Genomic DNA, 23,986 nt, shown 5'->3' with positions numbered 1-23,986 from the left:
CCTATACAACTGACTAGGTATCCCCCCTTCCCTATACAACTGACTAGGTATCCCCCTTTCCCTATACAACTGACTAGGTATCCCCCTTCCCTATACAACTGACTAGGTATCCCCTCTTTCCCTATACAACTGACTAGGTATCCCCCTTTCCCTATACAACTGACTAGGTATCCCCCCTTTCCCTATACAACTGACTAGGTATCCCCCCTTTCCCTATACAACTGACTAGGTATCCCCCCTTCCCTATACAACTGACTAGGCATCCCCCCTTCCCTATACAACTGACTAGGTATCCCCTTTTCCCAATACAACTGACTAGGTATCCCCCTTTCCCAATACAACTGACTAGGTATCCCCCTTTCCCTATACAACTGACTAGGTATCCCCTTTTCCCAATACAACTGACTAGGTATCCCCCTTTCCCTATACAACTGACTAGGTATCCCCCTTTCCCTATACAACTGACTAGGTATCCCCCTTTCCCTATACAACTGACTAGGTATCCCCCTTTCCCTATACAACTGACTAGGTATCCCCCTTTCCCTATACAACTGACTAGGTGTCCCCCTTTCCCTATACAACTGACTAGGTATCCCCCCTTCCCTATACAACTGACTAGGTATCCCCCCTTCCCTATACAACTGACTAGGTATCCCCCTTTCCCTGTACAACTGACTAGGTATCCCCCCTTCCCTATACAACTGACTAGGTATCCCCCCTTCCCTATACAACTGACTAGGTATCCCCCCTTCCCTATACAACTGACTAGGTATCCCCCTTTCCCTGTACAACTGACTAGGTATCCCCCTTCCCTGTACAACTGACTAGGTATCCCCCCTTTCCCTTTATCCTTTCCATCCAGTTTTAAACAGATCATCACAAATCCTTCATTAGCATTCTCTTCACATTGAAAAGGATTATTCCACAGCTCAAGTCCAGGAAGGAACGTTTGATTCCTCACAACCGTATTGGAGAAGAAGATCCAAGGTCCTTCCCATAACACCCTCTTCTCCAATGCCTTTTGACGAGGAGGCAAGGGGAAGAAGATGCAAACAATAGACGAAAATTGAGAAAGAGCCTCAGTTGCCTTACCTCGATGAGGAAGTCTCCGTTGCGAAGCCCCGCCCGCCATGCAACCCCGCCCTCGTCCACAGACTCCAGGTACTGCAGGGCGGGGAAGGCGGGTGTAGGGGTGAACTCCTCGATGGGCGTGTCCGCTGGAGGGGTGGGTGAGCAGGTGCAGACAACGGCCCAGGTAAAGACAGAGAGAGAAAGGGTGAGAAAGGCAAGGAAGCAACATCACTGTCTGGGACAGTATCATTATTACACATATGTTATGAAGTTAATTCAACACCACGTCACCCATGAACTTCAACACAGCAGTGTGATGTACTATAGACACCTTTGAATGTTAACGTTCAAAATTGACAGCATCAGGGAAATGGCGAACATATTTTCCTGGACCACATAATGAAGATGTTGCCAACTGTGTTGCATACACATGTACATGGAAGACACATGTAAATACAGTGCATTCGGAAAGTATTCAAACCCCTCGACTTTTTCCACATTTTGTTACGTTACAGCCTTATTCTATAAATATCACATTTACATTAGCATTCAGATGCTTTACTCAGTACTTTGTTGAAGCACATTTGGCAGCAATTACAGCCTTGAGTCTTATTGGGTATGATGCTACAAGCTTGGCACACCTGCATTTGGGGAGTTTCTCCCATTATTCTCTGCAGATCCTCTCAAGCTCTGTCAGGTTGGCTGGGGAGCATCACTGCACAGCTATATTTAGGTCTCTCCAGAGATGTTAGATCAGGTTCATGTCCGGGCTCTGGCTGGGCCACTTAAGGACATTCAGAGACTTGTCCCGAAGCCACTTGTGCGTTGTCTTGGCTGTGTGTTTAGGGTCGTTGTCCTGTTGGAAGGTGAACCTTCGTCCCAGTCAAAAAGGCCTGATTGGTGGAATGCTGCAGAGATGGGAGAATCTTCCAGAAGGACAACCATCTCCACAGAGGAAATCTGGAGCTCTGTCAGAGTGACCAACGGGTTCTTGGTCACCTCCCTGACCAAGGTCCTTCTCCCCCGATTACTCAGTTTGGCCAGGCAGACAGATCTAGGAACAGTCTTGGTGGTTCAAAACTTCTTCCATTTAAGAATGATGGTGGCCACTGTGTTCTTGGGGACCTTCAATGCTGCAAAAAAAGTGGTATGGAAACAGGTTGCACTTGAGCTCAATTTCGAGTCTCATAGCAAAGGGTCTACTGTAAATACTTATGTAAATAAGGTATTCCAGTTTTTTTTTTTTATCTTTAATACATTTGCTAAAACGTTAAAAAAAAATAAAAAAAATTTTAAAAAAAAATGTTTTCGCTTTGTCATTATGGGGTATTGTGTGTAGATTGAATAAGGCTGTAACCTAACATAATGAAGAAAAGGTCAAGGGGTCTGAATACTTTCCGAATGCACTGTACATGCAGGAATAGAATTACAACAATGCTACGGTACCATTTGTATTTGGATGGATCATCATATGCAATGTAATAATCAGGACACGAAAAAAAGCATGCATGTAGGAAAACAGAGGCCTAATCATGCTGGCTGGACAGAGACAGAGACAGAGACGGTGGCCAGGTGCTGGGCTGGGGCAGGTGCTGGGGAAGGTGCTGGGCTGGGTAAGGTGCTGGGCTGGGGCAGGTGCTGGGTAAGGTACTGGAGCAGGTGTTGGGGCTGGTAGTGGGGCTGGGGCTGGTAGTGGGTCTGGGATGGGACAGGTACTGTTGCAGGTGTTGGGGCTACAGAGAGATGCATCACTAACCCTTCCACTTTGGTCCAAATAAACTCCCTGCATTGTATGGTTCATTAGTGTGTGTGTGTGTGTGTGTGTGTGTGTTAGATCTGTCAAGGGGGTGTAAAACTGAACTGGCCATCTCTTCAAGCCAATAAAAGCATACAACTATCAGCAAAGCCGCATCAAAGTTACCTTTAGATGTTGCAGATTGTTACAGATGTTACATGAATACTGAGTAGCATCTTTCTCCTGCAGAACTGGAGTAGCAGCAGCTCAAAGAAACGCTGGTGACAAGTGACACTTGCAATAAATCAGCCATGTGCTTCAAGAAAACTCCATGGGCAGTTGGTAGTCTGCTCATTCAATACAGCTTACATGAATGTACATACAGTAGCTAACATGAATGTATATTCTCTGGAGAAGAGGCACAGGCTCTGGGTATTAGATTTGAATAAACTGGATAAATAATGTTGTTGAGAGTAGCCTCAGATACATCCTTTTGTGATGGAGAAGCGTTTAAGTCAACAGAATATCACTAGGTGTTTGTTAATTCTAGGCTCAGACGTTTTATTATATACTTCTATAATAAACTTATTAAGGTCACACAAAACACGACAAGGAGCAGAGCTGACTACAACACAAAACAATCACAGATATGAGATCTGTCGCCAACAGAAAAAAGTAATTTCTATTGAAGTATGTGGGTGTACAAAGCAGCGTGGGGTTGTTAATATGCAATATGAGCGTGATTCTCATCACTGACGCGCCGGTGGACCGGGGATGCAACATGAACACAAGGGAGGAACAGACACTGACTGAGTGAGTGCGTCTCTTGGTCTGTCAGTCTCCTACCTTTCGCCCCTCGCAGAACAAACCCGAATCCCTCATTATCCTTCTTCTGTAGGACTACCGTCTTCTCGTCAATAACACAGTTGCTGTGGAGAAAATTCCGCGCAAATCGACCGTTATTATTACATCCTATCATCCTCATCATAGCCACAGCTGCTCGCCCCGAGTGCTTCATTATGACAGTTCGTCCGTTGCCCAACGAATTCATTAACTATAATGAACAGTGCTGCACGCGATGTGGTAGCGACACACCGTCACCGTGAACCTCCAAAGAACGAGTCAGCCTCCGCAGAAAACGTTGTTGCACTGGATAACATAAACTAACGGCAGGAGCCGGCGACAAAGCTAGGTTGTCCATAGCGAGAAACATTTCCACCCAAAGAGGAAAACCACAAGCGGCAAACATGAGAGAGAGAAAAACATAGCTGGGGAAGCGAGGTCAGGGAGGGATGAGGGCACCCTATAGGGTGCAAAGCTGAGTGGATGAATGAAAGAACGAATGAATGGATGAACGAATATAGGAAATAAGCAGTCATTTAATTCAATTTAATGGGAGTGACCACCCTCAGCCTATCAAAATGTTCGTTCCTCGGCCAGCAGTAAATCCTATAGGCTGTGGGATCTGGATGCTGGATGACAACCGCACCATTCTAATGCTGTGGTGTCATTTCTGAAAGATGAAAAAAGTTATATTCCTATAGACAATTTTGCAATAATGTGATTGGATTTGGCCTAATATCAATATCAACTAAACGAAACCATCAGAAAATGGAAGAATACAGTGCTGGTGCCACAAATAAAAGCATAAAATGGTGAAATGTTTTTATTTATTTTTTGAAAGGAATCACTCATATTTTTCAGTAATCATTTGCTGGATTTCAAACAACAAAAATAATAGCTTAAGTGAATATTTTAAGATGCATGGCATTCTTTCAATTTAGTATGCTTGGATGCAAACAGTAGGTCAGACACATTTTCATAAACTAGGCTACACAAGTAGACAGCATTCCAGAATTAGTATTGCATTGCAAGCCTTGGTTGGGTTCCAAGGAGGAATTTGACGGGAGAGCAGCAGAGGTAGCAGCAGCATGATGCTGGTGGTGGGATGTCTGGTTGCCATGGTAACACACTACTTTGAGCTGGTAGTCAGAATGGTGTTAGTCATAGTTTTCCAGGGACAAAGTGGACCTGTGGGTCCTCATAGTGACAACAATGTTTTGGTAGATTCTGGTGAACCAATGGTGACCTTTGATCTAATCAGGGGGATGATAATGATGATCAAAGTTTATCGGTCAAGTACACAGATTTGCAGAAGTTATCGCAGGTGCAGTGAAATATTTGTGTTTCTAGCTCCAACAGTGCAGTAATACCAGGCAATACAAAACTATTATGATGATAATAAGGATGATGATGGAGATGATGATGATGACGACGAGGGTGATGATGACAACGAGGGTGATAAGGAAGATGATGGTGATGATGACGGTGGTAAAGATGACGATGATGGTGATAAGGATGATGATGCTGATGCTGATGACAATGGTGGTGATGGTGACGACGATGGTGATAAGGAAGAGATGATGGTGATAAGGATGATAATGGTGATGACAATGGTGGTGATGGTGACGACGATGGTGATAAGGAAGAGATGATGGTGATGATGATGATGGTGATAAGGATGATAATGCTGATGACAATGGTGGTGATGATGATGATAAGGAAGGTGATGATGGTAATTATGATGGTGAATATTCTTTCAGGACACAGAATCAAGTCATGCCTACTCCAATGTTCAAGTATGAACCCAAAAGGCAGCCTATGGCTATCCCAATGCAGACAGGCTCTGCTCAGCTAATTAGCAGTATTAGTCCCCTTTCTGCTTCATGTATCACCTGTACATCTAAGTAGGACTACACACTTTTGAAGTGATTATAACGTTAACCTATTGAAGAAGTCCAACTGGTCAAGAGGATAAAATGGAAATCCCCCTTATATAGAACAATCCCCAGGTTGATATTTATTGGGATGAATCTTGTCCTGGAGGCAGAGCTGAGTGGTTTTCTCTAGCTGGGTTAGCTACAAAGTCAAAATGTTCTATGTCGTTAAAAAAATTGTGATTTTGATGTTGTTGCTTTTTGGTCTTAATGTAAGCTTAGGCATAAGGTTAGCAGTGTGGTTTAGTTTAGGTTTAAGGTTAAGGTTAGATTTAAAATCTGATTTTGTGACTTTGTGGCAAGGCCAGCTAGTAACCACTCTGCAGAGATCTCGATAAATACCAACCTGCTAGATGCCCCTTGTTCAGCAAACCAGAATCCTGGCAAAGTTTACCCAAAATCTCTATCCCTATACTGTAGCCTGGTCCCCAGATCTGTTGGTGTCTTGCACAGTTGGCTAGACCCAGATCTGCTACACTATGCCCAGTTTGGCAAGACAGCAGGAACAGATCTGAGACCAGGATAGAGGGACCAGGCTGGAGTCCATCACCTCTGTCGCCTATGATGCCAGAGCAGATGAGCGGAGCAGCATGCAGCAAGCCTTCACAGCACTGCTACCTGTGTCTCCATGACAACGTGTTCTGCTCTTGTACTGGTTGTACTGGGGGGTGGGTATATGAGCACAGTTGGATGGATCTCTCTCTCTCAATTCAATTCAATTCAAGGGGCTTTATTGGCATGGGAAACGTGTTAACATTGCCAAAGCAAGTGAGGTAGATAATATACAAAAGTGAAATAAACAATAAAAATTAACAGTAAACGTTACACATACAGAAGTTTCAAAACAATAAAGACTGCCATGGCCAGAAGGGACTTCTCATATTCAGAGGGTTATCAGAGCATGAGAGAGCTAGGGCCGAGACCGAGCACAAGATTCTCTCACAAGAATTAGAGGAACTGTATTATCCAATGGTTGGTGTTTGAATACACAGCTCTAACGTTTTATGTAAAGGCCAATTTTGACAAAGGCCAAGGAGATTTAGAAGTGATTTTGAACAGTGAGGTGATTATTGGGACTAACAACATCCTCTCTCTCTCTCTCTCTCTCTCTCTCTCTCTCTCTCTCTCTCTCTCTCTCTCTCTCTCTCTCTCTCTCTCTCTCTCTCTCTCTCTCTCTCTCTCTCTCTCTCTCTCTCTCTCTCTCTCTCTCTCTCTCTCTCTCTCTCTCTCTCTCTCTCTCTCTCTCTCTCTCTCTCTCTCTCTCTCTCTCTCTCTCTCTCTCTCTCTCTCTCTCTCTCTCTCTCTCTCTCTCTCTCTCTCTCTCTCTCTCTCTCTCTCTCTCTCTCTCTCTCTCTCTCTCTCTCTCTCTCTCTCTCTCTGCTCATGGAGGATCTGTAGAGGCTTAGTATGTGTTTTAGAACCAATAGATTTCATTGGGATGTTCATCAGTAAAACCGTGCAGTGAACGTATGCTTTCTCATGTGGACCGATCCCTGAGAAGAAGCCGAGGACATTCCTCGGTAGAGTTTTTGAGCTCAGGGCTGTTTGCGTAACATTTCCAGCAACAACTGCCCAGGAATGAACAAGCAAGGCCCTGCTCAAGCATTTCTTACATCACCATCCATCTGACAGCGAGAGTTTTCACACACACTCTCGCTCAGCCAATCTCCTTTCCTGTGGACACATACACGCGCGCACACACACACACACACACACACACACACACACACGCACACGCACACACACACACACACAACAGATACACACACACACATACCCTTGCTAGGTAGAACCTCACCCTCTCAGTACTACTTTTAGTGTTGTAATCAGTGGTGTCACAGATTAGAGTACAGTACTACTAATGAATGAGTTGAAATGTATGAATAAACTGAAATATGCAAATGAACATCAGGTAAAAGGTTCTCATGCAATGTCCCATACATGCTATTCCCAAATGAAAGACAATGCATTACATAAACCATGTGCTAGCTGTGTAAGGTTGAGTTCACAAGTCACATGAACTCCTCTCTTTGTCATCTGGCAGCATTCTCTGATGAATAGCTTACTGTTTATAGTTGTTTGGTCCATTCTTTTCGATTGAATTAGGCTAGTGATGCAATTATATCAGTCTCGACACCATTCATAAAGATCTATAGTCTGACACCAAACGTGAGGCATATGTAAGCTGTATCTTCTTCACTACTGTTCAAAAGTTTGGGGTCACTTAGAAATGTCCCTGTTTTTTAAAGAAAAGCACATTTATGTCCATTAAAATAACATCAAATTGATCAGAAATACAGTGTAGACATTGTTAATGTTGTAAATGAAAAAAATATATAATAATAAGACTGGCAAAGAACACAGACACTGGATAGAGGAATTGGAAAAAGTGTTATGGACAGAGAAATCTAAGTTTAAGGTGTTTCGAATCACAAAGAACATTCGTGAGACGCAGAATACATGAAAAGATGCTGGAGAAGTACTTGACACCGTCTGTCAGGCATGGTGGAAGCAATGTGACGGCCTGGGGGTGCTTTGGTGGTGGTAAAGTGGGAGATTTGTACAAGGTAAAAGGGATATTGAAGAAGGAAGGCTATCACTCCATTTTGCAAAGCCATGCCATACCCTGTGGATGGCGCTTAATTGGAGCCAATTTCCTCCTACAACAGGACAATGACCCAAAGCAAAGCTCCAAACTATACAATAACTATTTAGGGAGGAAGCAGTCAGCTGTTATCCTGTCTATAATGGAGTGACCAGCACAGTCACCGGATCTCAACCCTATTGGGCTGTTGTGGGAGCAGTTTGACCGTATGGTACGTAAAGTTCCCATCAAGCCAATCCAATTTGTGGGAGGTGCTTCAGTAAGCATGGGGTGAAATCTCTTCAGATTAACTAGAATGCCAAAGTTCTGCAAGGCTGTAATTGCTGCAAATGGAGGATTCTTTGACGAAGGCAAAGTTTGAAGAATGCAATTATTTTTCAATCAAAAATCCTTATTTATAACCTTGTCAACATCTTGACTACATTTCCGTTTCATTTTGCAACTCATTTCATGTATGTTTTCATGGAAAACAAGGACATTTGTAAGTGACCCCAAACTTTTGAACGGTAGTGTATGTACAAACTGTATCTAAAACGTGTCATATATGATAGCAGATCAGGTCATTTAACACACTGTATAATACTATGATTTCACCATAATTCTTTTGAACATCCCCTTGAATAGGCTTTTTTTTCTACGGAGGAATGAAAGAAACCAATCCTTACCTTGATGCATCAAAGCTGTCGTAGGACCCCACGGTGTAGTGCCTGAAAAGCTTCCTCCTCTCAGCCCTGTCTGCTCGGGCATCTAAAGACAGAACAATCAGTAAAAAAGGGGGTGACCAATTCATTAAAGGGGTGACCAATACATTAAAGGGGTGACCAATTCATTAAAGGGGTGACCAATTCATTAAAGGGGTGACCAATTCATTAAAGGGGTGACCAATACATTAAAGGGGGTGACCAATTCATTAAAGGGGGTGACCAATTCATTAAAGGGGTGACCAATTCATTAAAGGGGTGACCAATTCATTAAAGGGGTGACCAATTCATTAAAGGGGTGACCAATTCATTAAAGGGGTGACCAATTCATTAAAGGGGTGACCAATTCATTAAAGGGGCGACCACGACTGTACCCTAAATGGCACCCTATTCCCCATATAGTGCACTGCTTTTGACCTCGGTCCTTAGGGTGCCTTTTGGGGCGCATAATATCAATAAACCAATAAAAAATAAACAAAGGCCCTTTAAAAACAGCAAACATTTCAGCTGTTAAATAGCCATCCATTAACCTTTAGACAATGGCATATTAAATGCATTCATAGGATGTGGAGATGTTGAAGATGTTGTTGAAGACCACAGTGAGCGTTATTCTAGTATTGTTCTGTTCTCCATGTTGATGATATGTGCTGATATCTTGACTGCGTGGGACTCAACACTTTCACTTTCCCCTCCAGCCTACTCACTGGTTGTCATAGCCACTGATTTATTTTCTAAGCACAGCCTCTTTGATAGCAGGGTGAGTTATATGGCTTATATTACATAGCCATATAATGTATGTAGTAGGTAGATGTGTACTCATACAGGGTAGGTCTACTCTAGTCAAGGGCCCTTCTATTTCTCGGTAAACATACATCAAACACCTCAATTCCTTCTGCTTTTTCCATCAAAGTCCACAATTACATTTCATTGATTTATGAGATGTACATTATTTCTTATTAATCACCATGTTTGGTTTCAAATTTTAAGTTCAAATTTGAAGACTTATAGGAAACTGCTAAGCTATTATGTTCTGAGAAGCTGTGGAATGACAAAGGTGTCACGCACCTTTTCAGCATGGGTGTTACGCACCTTTTCAGCATGGGTGTTACGCACCTTTTCAGCATGGGTGTTACGCACCTTTTCAGCATGGGTGTTACGCACCTTTTCAGCATGGGTGAAAGCACCCCGCCAGACACAGTACTAATGAAACTCCTTGTCGGTGGTGTCTCTCTGGCTATGTCCCAAATTGCACCCTTTGTAGTTTATGGTGTACAACTTTTGACCAGGGCCCATACACTATTAAAACTCAAAACACAATCATTGTGTAGTAAAACCATTGAAAAGTAGTACACCTAATCTGAGATCTGGTGTTTGAAGGGTGAATGTAAATCCAATGTAACTCAAGGTATTTCTAAACAGGATGGAAAAACTTTAAAACACCCAAAGTGGTTCTTTGATCTGAATAATTGTGTTTTAAGAGAGTGTTACAGCATCAAAACACATACATACTGTTTTGGCTGTGTCTCTCATTGAATCAAATGGTTTTACATTTCAAATTCATTTATAGCATAAATATTGACTGATGAGTTTGATTAAATAAAAAACATAAATACCTTATTTAGATAAATATTCAGACCTTTTGCTTTGAGATTCGAAATTGAGCTCAGGTGCATCCTGTTTCCATTGATCATCCTTGAGATGTTTCTACAACTTGATTGGAGTCCATCTGTGGTAAATTCAATTGATTGGACATGATTTGGAAAGGCACACACCTGTCTATATAATGACCCACAGTTGACAGTGCATGTCAGAGCAAAAACCAAGGCATGAGGTTGAAGGAATTATCCGTAGAGCTCCGAGACAGAATTGTGTTGAGGAACAGATCTGGGGAAGGGTACCAAAAAATGTCTACAGCATTGAAGGTCCCCAAGAAAACAGTGGCCTCCATCATTCTTAAATGGAAGAAGGTGTGAACTACCAAGACTGTTCCTAGAGCTGGCCGCCTGGCAAACTGAGCAATCAGGGAGAAGGGCCTTGGTCAGCGAGGTGACCAATAACCTGATGGTCACTCTGACAGAGCTTCAGAGTTCCTCTGTGGAGATGGGAGAACCTTACAGAAAGACAACCATCTCTGCAGAACTCCACCAATCAGGCCGTTATAGTAGATCGGCCAGACAGAAGCCACTCCTCAGTAAAATGCACATGACAGTCCACTTGGAGTTTGCCAAAAGGCACCTAAAATACTCTCAAACCCTGAGAAACAATATTCTCTGGTCTGAAACCAAGATTGAACTCTTTAGCCTGAATGCCAACGTCTGGAGGAAACCTGGCACCATCCCTACGGTGAAGCATGGTGGTGGCAGCATCATGATGTGGGGATGCTATTCAGCGGTAAGGACTAGGTAACTAGTAAGGATCGAAGGAAAGATGAACGGAGCAAAGTACAGTGAAATCTTCTCCAGAGCGCTCAGGACCTCAGACTGGGGCGAATGTTCACCTTCCAACAAAACAACTACCCTAAGCAAACAGCCAAGACAATGCAGGAGTGGCTTCGGGACAAGTCTCTGAATGTCCTTTAGTGGCCCAGCAAGAGCCCAGACTTGAAACGGATCAAACATTTCTGGAGAGACCTGAAAATATCTGTGCAGCGACGCTCCCCATCCAACCTGACAGAGCTTGAGAGCATCTGCAGAGAAGAATGGGAGAAACTCCCCAAATACAGGCGTGCCAAGCTTGTAGCATCATACCCAATAAGACCCAAGGCTGTAATCGCTGCCAAAGGTGCTTCAACAAAGTACTGAGTAAAGGGTCTGAATACTTACAGTTGAAGACGGAAGTTTAAATACACTTAGGTTGCAGTCATTCAAACTTGTTTTTCAACCACTCCACAAATTTCTTGTTAACAAACTATAGTTTTGGCAAGTCGGTTAGGACATCTACTTTGTGCATGACACAAGTCATTTTTCCAACAATTGTTTACAGACAGATTATTTCACTTATAATTCACTGTATCATAATTCCAGTGGGTCAGAAGTTTACATACACTAAGTTGACTGTGCCTTTAAACAGCTTGGAAAATTCCAGAAAATTATGTCATGGCTTTAGAAGCTTCTGATAGGCTAATTGACATCATTTGAGTCAATTGGAGGTGTACCTGTGGATGTATTTCAAGGCCTACCTTCAAACTCAGTGTCTCGTTGCTTGACATCATGGGGAATAAAAAAAGAAATCAGACAAAACCTCAGTTTTTTTTTTGTAGACCTCCACAAGTCTGGTTCATCCTTGGGAGCAATTTCCAAATGCCTGAAGGTACCACAATAGTACACAAGTAGTACGCAAGTATAAACACCATGGGACCACGCAGCCGTCATACCGCTCAGGAAAGAGATGCGTTCTGTCTCCTAGAGATGAATGTACTTTACACAGTAAAACAAGTTCTATATCGACATAACCTGAAAGGCCGCTCAGCAAGGAAGAAACCAGTGCTCCAAAGCCGCCATAAAAAAGCCAGACTACGGTTTGCAACTGCACATGGGGGACAAAGATCATACTTTTTGGAGAAATGTCCTCTGGTCTGATGAAACAAAAATATAACTGTTTGGCCATAATGACCATCGTTATGTTTGGAGGAAAAAGGAAGAGGCTTGTAAGCGAAGAACACCATCCCAACCATGAAGCATGGGGGTGGCAGCATTATGTTGTGGGGGTGCTTTGTTGCATTAGGGACTGGTGCACTTCACAAAATAGATGGCATCATGAGATAGGACAATTATCTAGATATATTGAAGCAACATCTCAAGACATCAGTCAGGAAGTTAAATGCTGGTCGCTAATGGACAATGACCTCATGCATACTTCCAAAGTTGTGGCAAAATGGCTTAAGGACAAAAAAGTCAAGGTATTGGAGTGGCCATCACAAAGCCCTGACCTCAATCCTATAGAAAATGTGTGGGCAGAATGGAAAAAGCGTGTTCGAGCAAGGAGACCTACAAACCTGACTCTGTTACATCAGCTCTGTCAGGAGGAATGGGCCAAAATTCACCCAACTTATTGTGGGAAGCTTGTGGAAGGCTACCCGTATTTAAATGTGATATTTCAGTTGTTGTTTTTTTACATTTGCAAAATGTATCATTATGGGGCATTGTGAGTAGATTGATGAGGGATTTTTTTTTTAAATCAATTTTAGAGTAAGGCTGTATCGTAACAAAATGTGCAAAAAGTCAAGGGGTCTGAAGAATGTCTGAATGCACTAAACCAAATAGCCCTAAAAATCTTGATTGTAACATAATTTATAATCTCACAATGGACCTGGCAACTGTAGCTTATAATAAGTGTCAAAGTTTACCCTAGGAAAAATATTCATTTCCCAGTGTCTTCTCAAAAATGTGAATCAAAATATTGACTGAAAATCATCAGTCAATATTTATGCTATAAACAAATTTGAAATGTTAAACAATTTCATTGAATGAGAGACACAACACAGTCTGCCAAAACATTATTTATGGGTTTTGATGCTGGAACACTCTCTTAAAAACACAATTATTCAGATCAAGGAACCACTTTTTTCCATTCTGTTTAGAAATACATTCAGTTATATTGGATTTACATTCAAACACCCTCCAGACACCAGATCTCAGATTAGGTGTACTACTTTTTATGGTTTTACAACACAATGATTGTTGTTTTGAGTATTTCTATTTTAACAGTGTATTGACCCTGGTCAAAAGTAGTACCAATCTGTCCCAATACCCTCTCAATCTGGTCAAAAGTAGTACCAATTTGTCCCAATACCCTCTCAATCTGGTCAAAAGTAGTACCAACTTGTCCCAATACCCTTTCAATCTGGTCAAAAGTAGTACCAATCTGTCCCAATACCCTCTCAATATGGTCAAAAGTTGTACCAATCTGTCCCAATACCCTCACAACCTGGTCAAAAATTGTACCAATCTCCCAATACCCTCACAACCTGGTCAAAAGTAGTATCAACCTGTCCCAATACCCTCTCAATCTGGTCAAATGTAGTATTAAACTGTCCCAAAACCTTGCCAACCATGTGTTTCGAAACTCTAGCAAAGTTAAGGTTTAATCTCCTTTTAGGTGGAGGCACTCGTTTAAGTTAACCAAAGAATTTGTACAGTGTATAGCTCTGGTCAGGCCCTGGCCAAACCCCCAGCGTGTATGTATGTATGTATGTATGTATGTATGTATGTATGTATGTATCTCTCTCTCTCTCTCTCTCTCTCTCTCTCTCTCTCTCTCTCTCTCTCTCTCTCTCTCTCTCTCTCTCTCTCTCTCTCTCTCTCTCTCTCTCTCTCTCTCTCTCTCTCTCTCTCTCTCTCTCTCTCTCTCTCTCTCTCTCTCTCTCTCTCTCTCTCTCTCTCTCTCTCTCTCTCTCTCTCTCTCTCTCTCTCTCTCTCTCTCTCTCTCTCTCTCTCTCTCTCTCTCTCTCTCTCTCTCTCTGCTTGTCTCCAGTAAAAGTAGAGTGCAAACACACCTCCCTCCCTCCCCTCCCCTCCTCAACGCACAGACAGCAGAATAAAAAAAGACTACTTGACCAGTGTGCACTGTGCTGACAGTTGCTGCTGGTGAATACTAAATCACAATACCATGGGAGTACTGTAGCTAGCCTAGCATAGCCTTGCTCAGTCAGTGGCTAGCATAGATTAGCTCAATCAGTGGCTAGCCTATCCTAGCCAAGCACAGACAGTGGCTAGCCTATCGTAGCCTAGCACAATCAGTGGCTAGCTTGGTAAATCCAAGCTTCAACCTGACTCTTACATTTGAAATGGATAGTAACACAGCTAGGCTAATAATACTATGTGGATCGAATGCAAAACTAGCACAATAGGATAGATTCAACCATTAATAAATTCAACCACTGTACTGAACTGTACTGCATGTGTTATGTCTGATCAGATGTCTGCAACCCCTGAAATACTTCCCCTGAGGAAGATGAATACATACATAGTGAGGAAGGTGTATATATACATAGTGATGTACATGAATACATACACAGACAACAGGCTATACAGTACAGGTTATGAAAAACACAACATTATAATTTACAGTTATGGAGTCTTCCACCCCCTTTATATAAGTAACACTACACTCAACCTGAAAATAAAATGTACACAATCCACTGTCTGTGTAAATAAACCCACACACACGTCCAACTAAAACACTGATAATAACAAACAGAAATCCATATGTTCCTCTGTTTTCCAGGTGAAACACGTTCTGTTAAAAACACAATACAACCCTGTTTACAACCAGACTACCAGCTAAATATGGTCTTCGCTCACTCGCTCTCACCCCTTTCCCTCCCCAACACTCACACAGTGCTGTACCTCCAAAATGAACCTTCTTCCTGGATTTGGCCGTCTCTTCCATTTGCGCCCTCTTCCTCCCCTCTAATGGAGTGCTTCCCGGAAACGCTCACACCTTCACCTCCAAGTTCCCTTCACAGTCAGAATAACCTCACCTTTCCACCTCTAGTCCTCAGGCTACAAAGCCTTTAAGAAACATCCCAAGAAAGTTTGACAAATCCCAGTATGTGAAGATACATAGGCCATAACCATCCCCGTTGAGATAAAGAGAGCAACTCTATCTGGTAATGAACAAGTCCCACGTAAGCTCTGTTCTTAGTGCACAGAGAGAGTGAGAGAGAGAAAAAATCCTACAAAAAGAGAAAAAAATCTTGCCAAGGCCCACTCCTTAGCAACCGGGCTTGTACAGTGTACAGAGAACGTTTCCATGGAAATATATCAATCAGGAATGTACATGAGTGTTGCAGTGAAGGGTTTACGATTCTGGCACAACTGCATGATGTTAGTAACCAAGTAACCTCGCTTAACCAATAACTAAAATCTCGCATAATTTGGTACCAGTTGCGTTTATGTAGTCAGTCTATGGGAGATTAGTAACCAAGCAGCTGCACAGATAGATAGCTACTACCAGACTACAGCATATATTCAGATGGTATTTCAGCAGTTATAACTACATCTGAAATATTGTGTGTGCATTAGCTGTCCCTTCAGGCAAAGGGAAACAGATGTATTGGTGAAAAAGTCGACAGCCAATTGTAGCCCACATCGACGTTGTAATGTCAAATCGTTCTTAATCCATCAATCATACCCCCTTCCCCAAACAGAGTGAATTATCATATCCTTCATAAACTGAATTTGTATAGCAACACTGTTTCCTATAATTGACAAATCCGGTCAAAATGTACTGATCGGGCCATTGTGGCACTGTCCAGTCACTCAGTACAACAAGTAGGTCTTTAAGGATTCACAAATAGATATGAGTATTACAAATATCCTGAATCGGACATTAAAAACATCTTTGCCAACACATTTTGAGGGAGAGGTAAACACCAAAGCTAGCATTCACCTATATCAAGAGACCTCTCCTGTCACTGCACATTGTTCTAACACTAGCCAAGCCACAGACGAGTGTCTGGAAGCAACACACAAACACATTGGAACACACACATTGGAACACACATGTTGGAACACACGTTGGAACACACACACACAAGTGTCTGGAACATCCAATGGCATATTTGTGTTCTATCAGAGAGGAGTAACAGGCGGACTGACATTATACGGTCGTCATCATGACTCATAGTGTACTGCCACACACACACAACCCTCCCGGCCAATCACAGATGGCTTGCCATCACTTCTCGAGACTGCCTGCTTGTTTAAAACATCCTGCATTCATTTCTATCCACCACCATCCTGCATATGATACAGTTCAAAGACGACCAATAACATTGTAATCTTGCCACCCAGAATCAAATCTCATGTGTTGTGCAATTATTTGTCAGAAGGTGGCTAATAACATTGTGATGGCGACAGCGATAACGTTGATTTATTTTTTCACTTGTTACTTTTTATTTTCCATAAAAACACTCTCTGATGTACTTGAATGCAAGGTCTGAGCAACCTCCCCCCAAAATTACAAACAGTGCATTCAGAATGTATTCATACTGCACCTGTTGACTTATTCCACATTTTATTGTGTTATAGCCTGAATTCAAAATGGATTAAATATATATTTTTCTCACCCATCTACACACCAATAACCCATAATGATAAAGTGAAAACATGTTTTAATATTATTTTTTTTACATTTATTGAAAATGAAATGGAAATATCAGTCAATACATGTTAGAATCACCTTTGGCAGCGATGAAAACTGTGAGTCATTACAGGTAAGTCTCTAAGAGCTTTGCACACCTGGATAGTACAATATTTGCACATTATTATTAAAATAATTCGTCATGGTCTGTCAAGTTGTTGTTGATTGTTGCCACACAGCCATTTTCAAGTGTTGCCATAGATTTTCAAGCTAATTTAAGTGAAAACAGTAATTAGCCCACTAAGGAACATTCAATGTCATCTTGGTAAGCAACTCTGGTGTATATTTGGCCTTGTGTTTTAGGTTAATGTCCTGCTGAAAGGTGAATTAGTCTCACATTGTCTGTTGGAACCGGGTGTCCTCTAAGATTTTACCTATTCTAAGCTCCGTTCCATTTATTTTAATCCTAAACCCCCCTTACTCCTTGCAGATGACAAGCATACCCATAACATGATGCAGCTACCACCATGCTTGAAAATATGAAGACTGGTACACAGTGGATTATGTGGGATTTACCCCAAATATAATACTTTGTATTCAGGTCATAAAGTTAATTTCTTTGCCACATTATTTGCAGTTTTACTTTAGTGCCTTGTTGCAAACAGGATGCATGTTTTGTAATATTTTTCTTCTGTACAGGCTTCCTTCTTTTCACTCTGTCATTTAGGTTTGTATTGTAGAGTAACTGCAATGTTGTTGATCCTCAGTTTTCTCCTATCACAGCCATTAAACTCTGTAACTGCTTTAAATTCACCATTGGCCTCGTGATGAAATCACTGAGCAGTTTCCTTACTCTCCGGGAACTAAATTAGGCAGGACGCCTGTATCTTTGTCGTGACTGGGTTGATACACCATCCAAAGTGTAATTAATAACTTCACCATGCTCAAAGGAATATTCAATGTCTGCTTTTTAATATTTTACCCATCTACCAAGTGGTGCCCTTCTTTGCGAGGCATTGGAAAACCTCCCTGGTCTTTGTGGTTGAATCTGTGTTTGAAATTCACTGCTCGACTGAGGGATCTTATTGTATAGTATAGATAGTTGTATGTGTGTGGTACAGAGATGAGGGAGTTGTTCATAAATCATGTTAAACACTATTATTGTACACAGAGTGAGTTGATGCAACTTATTATGTGAGTTGTTTAGCAAATATTTACTCCTGAACTTATTTAAGCTTGCCATAACAAAGGGGTTGATTACTTATTGACTCGACATTTCAGCTTCTAATTTTTAATTCATTTGTAGAAATGTATAAAAACACAATTCTGCTTTAACATTATGCAGTATAGTGTGTAGGCGGGTGACACAACATCTCAATTAAATCTATTGCAATTCAGGCTGTAACACAACAAAATGTGGAAAAAGTCAAGGGGTGTGTTTACTTTCTGAAGGCATTGTACGAGATCTTCAGTTTCTTGGCAATTTCTCGCATGGAATAGCCTTCATTTCTCAGAACAAGAATAGACTGACGAGTTTCAGAAGAATGTGCTTTGTTTCTGGCCATTTTGAGCCTGTAATCGAACCCACAAATGCTGATGCTCCAGATACTCAACTAGTCTAAAGAAGAACAGTTTTAATGCATCTTTAGGACAACAGTTTTCAGCTGTGCTAACATACAGTAATTGCAAAAGGGTTTTCTAATGATCAATTCATCTTTTAAAATTATAAACTTGGATTAGCTAACACAACGTGCCATTGGAACACGGGCGTGGTGGTTGCTGATAATGGGCCTCTGTACGCCTACAGTATGTAGATATTCCATTAAAAATCAGCCGTTTCCAGCTACAATAGTCATTTACAACATTAACAATGTCTACACTGTATTTCTGATCAATTTGAAGTTATTTTAATGGACAAAAATGTGCTTTTCTTTCAAAAACAGGGACATTTCTAAGTGAGCCCAAACTTTAGAACGGTAGTGTATATATATTTTTTACAACGCGTATGAGAGAAAATGTTTCTGTTGTAGTGCTCAGAGATTCTTGAAAGACAGGACAATCTCAGCTTTTTTTCCGCAAATATTTGTCTTAATACTGATCAAATGTGTAATATATATTTTGATAGACCAAAGTATCAGCTATCACACCATGTAAAAAATATATATATATATTTTTTTTTCCTTCATAAAATGCAACCTATTGGATTTATGTCAACTCCGTCAGACACAATAAAAGACACTTCATTTTTTAAAATTATTGTCCAACAAGTGTTTAAAGGCCTTGATTATTTAATTATAACATTAGATTTTTCAAATATGTAATACAAATCTACAACTTGTTTTTGTTTTAAAGCACTGTTAAATGCTCCAAGGCTAATTGTGTTAGCATTTTGGCATGTTTTTCTAGATTTAGATCATAAAACAAGATTTATAAAGCAAATATTCCCCCTTAGGTCTAGCACAGCAAATACTTCAATTGTTTAAGTATCCATGCAGAACAGTGATTCAAATATTTTGTCAGAATCTTGACAAAAAAAATATTCATTTATATATATATTCATTTAAAATGGGGATCCTTTGCTCTGGACAAGGGCATTTCCAGGCATAGAGTCGACATGTAAATGAATAATATTTCAAGCATTTTGAAAATTCCCAAAACAAATAATTCCCCAAATGTACATTTTAAAACTCGTGGGCCCCATTTGCGGGGGCTGCGGGGGTGTGTGCTATGCCAGTGTGTGTTAGGATTACATGGAGCATTATGAATGACACAAGCTGGCTACATGCAGTATAAATGGAATGCAGGTGACCTTTCAGATAGATAATGAGGCTGATATACAATTAATGAATCACATCAATTGCTTCAATTTTGGCTTATAAGTGCGCCATAGAGTATATCTTTAAAAATAATACACCTGCCACTTGTTATTAAGTGATTCAATTGCTGGGTTATTATAATTACATCATTACATCTGTGCCGCCAGAACATGCAAAGTGGTGTGCTTTTAACTCAAGAGATACCCTCGTCCCCTCTGGCCTGAGCAGAGCTACTGAATTCAGCTACTGAACGCAGCTACTGAACACTGCTACTGAACACAGCTACTGAACACTGCTACTGAACACTGATACTGAACACTGCTACTGAACACTGCTACTGAACACAGCTACTGAACACAGCTACTGAACACTGCTACTGAACACTGCTACTGAACACTGATACTGAACACAGCTACTGAACACAGCTACTGAACACTGCTACTGAACACAGCTACTGAACACATCTACTGAACACTGCTACTGAACACTGATACTGAACACAGCTACTGAACACTGCTACTGAACACTGCTACTGAACACTGCTACTGAACACATCTACTGAACACTGCTACTGAACACTGCTACTGAACACAGCTACTGAACACAGCTACTGAACACTGCTACTGAACACTGATACTGAACACAGCTACTGAACACTGCTACTGAACACTGCTACTGAACACAGCTACTGAGCACATCTACTGAACACTGCTACTGAACACTGCTACTGAACACAGCTACTGAACACTGGCTGTACTGATGTGGAAAGCATTTATTTAGACCAAAATAACTTTAAACAGAAGGTTGCCCCCAGGAGCAAGCACAAACACACACACATGGAGAAGTATACAGTACACACACTCACTCACTCACTCACTCACACACACACACACACACACACACACACACACACACACACACACACACACACACACACACACACACACACACACACACACACACACACACACACACACACACACACACACACACACACACCTCTTATTTGGGTTCAATAGAGAACCAAAGGTTCTCAGTTCAGCAGCAGACATTTTGAATAAATACTACAGTACTACAGCTGATTAACCACTACAGTACTAGAGCTGTCAGTCACGCCACTTTGTGCAATACAATGCATTGTAGTCTAGTGCAGAACTATGAAGTCTCTGGTTTCAGCCCCTCTCTCTACTTTACACATCCTAATCCACCAGGATGCCATACTAGGAGAGGTTAGTGAACCAAGGGTGACACAGGTCAGGTTACACATCTTTACATGGATGTACCTTGTGGCTTAACCTTTTACCAACCGAATGTATAGAATCAATGCATACACTGTGTTGTGAAGGATGCATGTGTATGCTGGGTACTGTGTCCTTGCTGCTGAGTGTTAATTGCATTAACAGCCTGCCATGGCCAGAAGGGACTTCTCATATTCAGAGGGTTATCAGAGCATGAGAGAGCTAGGGCCGAGACCGAGCACAAGATTCTCTCACAAGAATTAGAGGAACTGTATTATCCAATGGTTGGTGTTTGAATACACAGCTTTAACATTTTATGTAAAGGCCAATTTTGACAAAGGCCAAGGAGATTTAGAAGTGATTTTGAACAGTGAGGTGATTATTGGGACTAACAACGTTTCTCTCTCTCTCTCTCTCTGTCTCTCTCTCTCTCTCTCTCTCTCTCTCTCTCAGAACTTACATGGTCTTTCCTCTTGGTTAGGGGTCTCCTCCACACACTCTGCTGGGAACCATCCCACGTTACCCCTGGCACTGCCCTCCCAGAAACCACCCTCACCTATGGAGAGCACTGAGAGGAGAGAGAGGGAGAGAGAGAGATAGAGAGAGAGGGGAGGAGGGAAGGAGAGGGAGAGGGAGAGACAGAGGGGTGAGAGAGAGACAGAGGGGGGAGAGAGTGTGTGTGAGGGAGAGAGAGAGAGAGAGAGAGAGAGAGAGAGAGAGAGAGAGAGAGAGAGAGAGAGAGAGAGAGAGAGATAGGGGGGAGAGAGAGAAGAAGAAAAATAGACTGTGTAAGACAAAGAGAGACAGTAGTATGTAAGGGAATAATTACTCCTGTACTTTTCCATGCAGACTGACTTAAAAAGACCCTAGTTCCACTCCAGTAGTTTCTGTGGTCTCTTCAGCTCCATTCCAGTAGTTTCTGTGGTCTCTTCAGCTCCACTCCAGTACCATGTCTGTGGTCTCTTCAGCTCCACTCCAGTACCATGTCTGTGGTCTCCTCAGCTCCACTCCAGTACCATGTCTGTGGTCTCTTCAGCTCCACTCCAGTACTGTGCCTGTGGTCTCTTCAGCTCCACTCCAGTACCATGTCTGTGGTCTCTTCAGCTCCACTCCAGTACCATGGCTGTGGTCTCTTCAGCTCCACTCCAGTAGTTGCTGTGGTCTCTTCAGCTCCACTCCAGTACCGTGCCTGTGGTCTCTTCAGCTCCACTCCAGGACTGTGGTCTCTTCAGCTCCACTCCAGTACTGTGGTCTCTTCAGCTCCACTCCAGTAGTGTCTGTGATCTCTTCAGCTCCACTCCAGTAGTGTCTGTGGTCTCTTCAGCTCCACTCCAGTAGTGTGGTCTCTTCAGCTCCACTCCAGTAGTGTCTGTGGTCTCTTCAGCTCCACTCCAGTAGTGTGGTCTCTTCAGCTCCACTCCAGTAGTGTCTGTGATCTCTTCAGCTCCACTCCAGTAGTGTGGTCTCTTCAGCTCCACTCCAGGACTGTGATCTCTTCAGCTCCACTCCAGGACTGTGGTCTCTTCAGCTCCACTCCAGGACTGTGATCTCTTCGGCTCCACTCCAGTAGTGTCTGTGGTCTCTTCAGCTCCACTCCAGTAGTGTGGTCTCTTCAGCTCCACTCCAGGACTGTGATCTCTTCAGCTCCACTCCAGTAGTGTCTGTGGTCTCTTCAGCTCCACTCCAGGACTGTGGTCTCTTCAGCTCCACTCCAGGACTGTGATCTCTTCAGCTCCACTCCAGTACTGTGGTCTCTTCAGCTCCACTTCAGCTTACACAACATAAGAGCTAGATAGGTAAATATTATGTAACCTTAGAAAAGGCCCAATTTAATTAAAACTGAAAGTACTGAGGAAAAACACATCTGTAAAATATATAGCCATTTTTCCTAAGAAATATAGCTACTACTGAAGATAGAAATAACCAGAGTAAATAAACTGCACTGCAGTCGTTTGAATACAAATGTTGCTTATTACAGCTCACTCATTAGGAAAACACATAATGTCCTAGCAGATGACTGCTTCACTTCTGAATAACATCCCTCTGAGTGGCTACAAAGGCTGTTCCCTCTAATATCTCTTCCCTCCAACATCCCTCTGAGTGGCTACAAAGGCTGTTCCCTCTAATATCTCTTCCCTCCAACTTCCCTCTGAGTGGCTACAAAGACTGTTCCCTCTAATATCTCTTCCCTCCAACTTCCCTCTGAGTGGCTACAAAGACTATTCCCTCTAATATCTCTTCCCTCCAACATCCCTCTGAGTGGCTACAAAGACTGTTCCCTCTAATATATCTTCCCTCCAACATCCCTCTGAGTGGCTACACAGACTGTTCCCTCTAATATCTCTTCCCTCCAGAGCTTGGAGTGGAATTAAAAAGGCTCTAGTACTCATTTAAATGGCAAGATCAAATCAAATCAAATGTTATTTGTAACTTGCTTCATAAATAACCAAATCAAATTGTATTTGTCACATGTGCCGAATACAACAGGTAGAAAGGTAGACCTTACCGTGAAATGCTTACTTACCAACTATGCAGTTCAAGAAATAGAGTTTTAAAAAATTATTTACTAAATAACTAAAGTAAAAAATAAAAAAATAAAACAAGTAACACAATAAAATAATAATAACGAGGCTATTTACAGGGGGTACCGAGTCAATGTGTGGGGTAGTTTGAGGTAATTTGTAGGTAGGGGTAAAGTTAATATGCATAGATAATAAACAGAGAGTAGCAGAAGTGTAAAAACATAAATACTCCGGGTGGCCATTTGATGAATTGTTCAGCAGTCTTATGGCTTGGGGATAGAAGCTGTTAAGGAGCCTTTTGGTCCTAGAATTGGCGCTCCGGTACTGCTTGCCGTGCGGTATCAGAGAGAACAGTCTATGACTAGGGTGACTGGAGTCTTTGACAATTTTTGGGGTCTTACTCTGACAGGTGTAGACTAACAGTGAAATGCTTACT

The 23,986-nt window shown here is 42.0% G+C and overlaps 1 protein-coding gene across 2 annotated transcripts in view; it reads right to left on the bottom strand.

Moving 5' to 3' along the window:
- The window catches only part of LOC110502389 (SH3 and multiple ankyrin repeat domains protein 2), a 154,226-nt gene that overhangs the window by 47,598 nt on the left and 82,642 nt on the right, over window positions 1–23,986 (bottom strand). Inside the window, exons 12-15 of one of the 2 annotated variants that reach the window (XM_036959148.2) lie at window positions 21,489–21,596; window positions 8,854–8,935; window positions 3,653–3,735; window positions 1,093–1,217 (exon numbers count right to left, since the gene is read on the bottom strand). In XM_036959148.2, the coding sequence (XP_036815043.2) occupies window positions 1,093–1,217; window positions 3,653–3,735; window positions 8,854–8,935; window positions 21,489–21,596 (398 nt within the window). The remainder of the gene's footprint in view (window positions 1–1,092; window positions 1,218–3,652; window positions 3,736–8,853; window positions 8,936–21,488; window positions 21,597–23,986) is intronic. The other variant, XM_090212646.1, reaches the window with a different exon arrangement.

This window comes from Oncorhynchus mykiss, chromosome 2 (assembly GCF_057628025.1).
Source record: "Oncorhynchus mykiss isolate SJ-2025 chromosome 2, ASM5762802v1, whole genome shotgun sequence".
NCBI lineage: Eukaryota > Metazoa > Chordata > Actinopteri > Salmoniformes > Salmonidae > Oncorhynchus > Oncorhynchus mykiss.
Note: the sequence above shows the minus strand (reverse complement) of the source record. Positions and strands in the feature narration are given on the sequence as shown.